At 33.9% G+C, this 4,543-nt stretch overlaps 1 protein-coding gene and 1 long non-coding RNA gene across 2 annotated transcripts; both read right to left on the bottom strand.

The window, feature by feature from the left end:
* Positions 1–54: 54 nt before the first annotated feature.
* Positions 55–2,689, bottom strand: LOC128553830 (prion-like-(Q/N-rich) domain-bearing protein 25). The gene is made up of 8 exons (XM_053535017.1): positions 2,632–2,689; positions 2,384–2,521; positions 2,132–2,269; positions 1,628–1,765; positions 1,376–1,513; positions 873–1,010; positions 620–757; positions 55–254 (listed from the first exon to the last, which is right to left on the bottom strand). The coding sequence occupies exons 1-8, from the start codon at positions 2,687–2,689 to the stop codon at positions 55–57; spliced, it is 1,086 nt and encodes a 361-aa protein (XP_053390992.1).
* Positions 2,690–2,892: 203 nt separating this feature from the next.
* On the bottom strand, positions 2,893–3,985 carry LOC128553831 (uncharacterized). The gene is made up of 4 exons (XR_008369446.1): positions 3,901–3,985; positions 3,643–3,780; positions 3,391–3,528; positions 2,893–3,024 (listed from the first exon to the last, which is right to left on the bottom strand). It is a non-coding gene; the product is annotated as an uncharacterized LOC128553831 (long non-coding RNA).
* Between the last annotated feature and the right edge of the window lie 558 nt (positions 3,986–4,543).

Genomic DNA, 4,543 nt, shown 5'->3' with positions numbered 1-4,543 from the left:
TCTCTGTAAAATGTAATGAAACTTTTAAATAAAATCCTTTGTTTTGAAACAAGTTCAAAGCATTTTTTCATGTATTTCTGTTTTGCATTTGTCTAGTACATAATAGTGATACTTACTTGTATTACACTGTCCTCCAATATTTCCAGTACCATCTGTATCATAATAGCCATCTTTACACTGACAGGTAGAGATACATATTGTATTTGTGTCACTACATTGGTAGACATCCGTGCATGCTTCTCCTAAGTCTTTCTCTGTAAAATGTAATGAAACATTTCAATAAAATCCTTTCTTTGGAAACAAGTTCAAAGCATTTTTTCATGTATTTTTGTTTTGCATTTTCCTAGAACAATTATAATCATACCTACTTCCATTACACTGTCCTCCAATATTTCCAGTACCAGTTGAATCATAATAGCCATCTTTACACTGACAGGTAGAGCTACATATTGTATTTGTGTCACTACATTGGGAGACATCAACACATGTTTCTCCTAAGTCTTTCTCTGTAAAATGTAATGAAACTTTTCAATAAAATCCTTTGTTTGGAAACAAGTTCAAAGTATTTTTGCATGTATTTCTGTTTTGCGTTTTCCTAGTACAATATAGTGATACTTACTTCCATTACACTGTCCTCCAATATTTCCAGTACCAGTTGAATCATAATAGCCATCTTTACACTGACAGGTAGAGCTACATATTGTATTTGTGTCACTACATTGGGAGACATCCGTGCATGTTTCTCCTAAGTCTTTCTCTGTAAAATGTAATGAAACAATCCTATAAAATCCTTTGTTTGAAAACAAGTTCAAAGCATTTTTTGCATGTATTTTTGTTTTGCATTTTCCTAGAACAATTATAATCATACCTACTTCCATTACACTGTCCTCCAATATTTCCAGTACCAGTTGAATCATAATAGCCATCTTTACACTGACAGGTAGAGCTACATATTGTATTTGTGTCACTACATTGGGAGACATCAACACATGTTTCTCCTAAGTCTTTCTCTGTAAAATGTAATGAAACATTTCTATAAAATCCTTTGTTTTGAAACAAGTTCAAAGTATTTTTGCATGTATTTCTGTTTTGCGTTTTCCTGGTACAATATAGTGATACTTACTTCCATTACACTGTCCTCCAATATTTCCAGTACCAGTTGAATCATAATAGCCATCTTTACACTGACAGGTAGAGCTACATATTGTATTTGTGTCACAACATTGGGAGACATCCGTGCATGTTTCTCCTAAGTCTTTCTCTGTAAAATGTAATGAAACTTTTCAATAAAATCCTTTGTTTGGAAACAAGTTCAAAACATTTTTGCATGTATTTCTATTTTGCATTTTCCTAGAACAATTATAATCATACCTACTTGCATTACACTGTCCTCCAATATTTCCAGTACCATCTGTATCATAATAGCCATCTTTACACTGACAGGTAGAGCTACATATCGTATTTGTGTCACTACATTGGGAGGCATCCGTACATGTTTCTCCTAGGTCTTTCTCTGTAAAATGTAATGAAACTTTTCAATAAAATCCTTTGTTTGGAAACAAGTTCAAAGCATTTTTGCATGTACTTCTATTTTGCATTTTCCTAGAACAATTATAATCATACCTACTTGCATTACACTGTCCTCCAATATTTGCAGTACCATCTGTATCATAATAGCCAACTTTACACTGACAGGTAGAGCTACATATCGTATTTGTGTCACTACATTGGGAGGCATCCGTACATGTTTCTCCTAGGTCTTTCTCTGTAAAATGTAATGAAACTTTTCAATAAAATCCTTTGTTTGGAAACAAGTTCAAAGCATTTTTGCATGTATTTCTATTTTGCATTTTCCTAGAACAATTATAATCATACCTACTTGCATTACACTGTCCTCCAATATTTCCAGTACCATCTGTGTCATAGTAGCCATTTTGACATTGACAGGTAGAGCTACATATCGTATTTGTGTCACTACATTGGGAGACATCCGTACATGTTTCTCCTAAGTCTTTCTCTGAAAAATGTAATGAAACTTTTCAATAAAATCCTTTGTTTGGAAACAAGTTCAAAGCATTTTTGCATGTACTTCTATTTTGTATTTTCCTAGAACAATTATAATCATACCTACTTGCACTACACTGTCCTCCAATATTTCCAGTACCATCTGTATCATAGTAGCCAACTTTACACTGACAGGTAGAGCTACATATCGTATTTGTGTCACTACATTGGGAGGCATCCGTACATGTTTCTCCTAGGTCTTTCTCTGTAAAATGTAATGAAACTTTTCAATAACATCCTTTGTTTGGAAACAAGTTCAAAGCATTTTCGCATGTACTTCTATTTTGCATTTTCCTAGAACAATTATAATCATACCTACTTGCACTACACTGTCCTCCAATATTTCCAGTACCATCTGTATCATAGTAGCCAACTTTACACTGACAGGTAGAGCTACATATCGTATTTGTGTCACTACATTGGGAGACATCCGTACATGTTTCTCCTAGGTCTTTCTCTGTAAAATGTAATGAAACTTTTCAAAAAAATCCTTTGTTTGGAAATAAGTTCAAAGCATTTTTGCATGTACTTCTATTTTGCATTTTCCTAGTACAATTATAATCATACCTACTTGCATTACACTGTCCTCCAATATTTCCAGTACCATCTGTATCATAATAGCCATCTTTACACTGACAGGTAGAGCTACATATCGTATTTGTGTCACTACATTGGAGGCATCCGTACATGTTTTCTCCTAGGTCTTTCTCTGTAAAATGTAATGAAACTTTTCAATAAAATCCTTTGTTTGGAAACAAGTTCAAAGCATTTTTGCATGTATTCTATTTTGCATTTTCCTAGAACAATTATAATCATACCTACTTGCATTACACTGTCCTCCAATATTTCCAGTACCATCTGTATCATAATAGCCAACTTTACACTGACAGGTAGAGCTACATATCGTATTTGTGTCACTACATTGGGAGGCATCCGTACATGTTTCTCCTAGGTCTTTCTCTGTAAAATGTAATGAAACTTTTCAATAAAATCCTTTGTTTGGAAACAAGTTCAAAGCATTTTTGCATGTATTTCTATTTTGCATTTTCCTAGAACAATTATAATCATACCTACTTGCATTACACTGTCCTCCAATATTTCCAGTACCATCTGTGTCATAGTAGCCATTTTGACACTGACAGGTAGAGCTACATATCGTATTTGTGTCACTACATTGGGAGACATCCGTACATGTTTTTCCTAAGTCTTTCTCTGAAAAATGTAATGAAACTTTTCAATAAAATCCTTTGTTTGGAAACAAGTTCAAAGCATTTTTGCATGTACTTCTATTTTGTATTTTCCTAGAACAATTATAATCATACCTACTTGCACTACACTGTCCTCCAATATTTCCAGTACCATCTGTATCATAGTAGCCAACTTTACACTGACAGGTAGAGCTACATATCGTATTTGTGTCACTACATTGGGAGGCATCCGTACATGTTTCTCCTAGGTCTTTCTCTGTAAAATGTAATGAAACTTTTCAATAAAATCCTTTGTTTGGAAACAAGTTCAAAGCATTTTCGCATGTACTTCTATTTTGCATTTTCCTAGAACAAGTATAATCATACCTACTTGCACTACACTGTCCTCCAATATTTCCAGTACCATCTGTATCATAGTAGCCAACTTTACACTGACAGGTAGAGCTACATATCGTATTTGTGTCACTACATTGGGAGACATCCGTACATGTTTCTCCTAGGTCTTTCTCTGTAAAATGTAATGAAACTTTTCAATAAAATCCTTTGTTTGGAAACAAGTTCAAAGCATTTTTGCATTTATTTCTACATGTATTTTGCTTTTTCCTAGAACAATTATAATCATACCTACTTGCACTACACTGTCCTCCAATATTTCCAGTACCATCTGTATCATAGTAGCCATCTTGACACTGACAGGTAGAGCTACATATTGTTTCTGTGTCACTACATTGGGAGACATCCATACATGTTTCTCCTAGGTCTTTCTCTGTAAAAGGTTATGAAGCATTACAATGCAGTACAAATGAACTTTGCTTGCTCTAACTTGATGGGACCGACCGTAAAATGTGTTCGAATTATCAGCAGTTTAATCTTTTGAACAATATACTTTATAGGGATTTGGCAGGACCTGATGACGAGTTTCAGTGACGGCAGGTTTACGAATTATCAGAGTTGGAGCGAATGAAGTTCAACTGTATTTAGCTTTGTATACTCAAAACTCAAAAGCAAACATCCGATCGTGAACTTAGATCCAGAGAAAATGATGAACTAGTAGTACCTATGCCAAAAAAGAAATTTTTTCGCAAATCTTTGCACTATTCTGGAACAGTTATCTGGAATAACATACCTAAATATATACGATCTTGTCATAATTTTATCCATGTTTGTATATAGCCATGTATATGTGGACCATATTGTAAATTGGCTTAGCCAAATATGTTATCCACTATAAATAAAGTCGTTATTATTATTATTATTATACTAGTGTAGAG

Source organism: Mercenaria mercenaria, unplaced genomic scaffold (assembly GCF_021730395.1).
Source record: "Mercenaria mercenaria strain notata unplaced genomic scaffold, MADL_Memer_1 contig_4364, whole genome shotgun sequence".
Classification (NCBI taxonomy): domain Eukaryota; kingdom Metazoa; phylum Mollusca; class Bivalvia; order Venerida; family Veneridae; genus Mercenaria; species Mercenaria mercenaria.
The sequence above is the reverse complement of the archived record's forward strand: the minus strand, read 5'-3'. Positions and strand labels throughout refer to the sequence as shown.

Bases quoted from the DNA above. Each gene is read 5' to 3' on its own strand.
- LOC128553830 (XM_053535017.1), bottom strand. From the start codon at position 2,689: ATGGCTATTATGATACAGATGGTACTGGAAATATTGGAGGACAGTGTA. The intron at 1,766-2,131 runs GTAGGTATGATT...TACATTTTACAG, and splicing joins TGGAGGACAGTGTAGTGCAA to AGAAAGACCTAGGAGAAACA. The intron at 1,011-1,375 runs GTAGGTATGATT...TACATTTTACAG, and splicing joins TGGAGGACAGTGTAATGCAA to AGAAAGACTTAGGAGAAACA.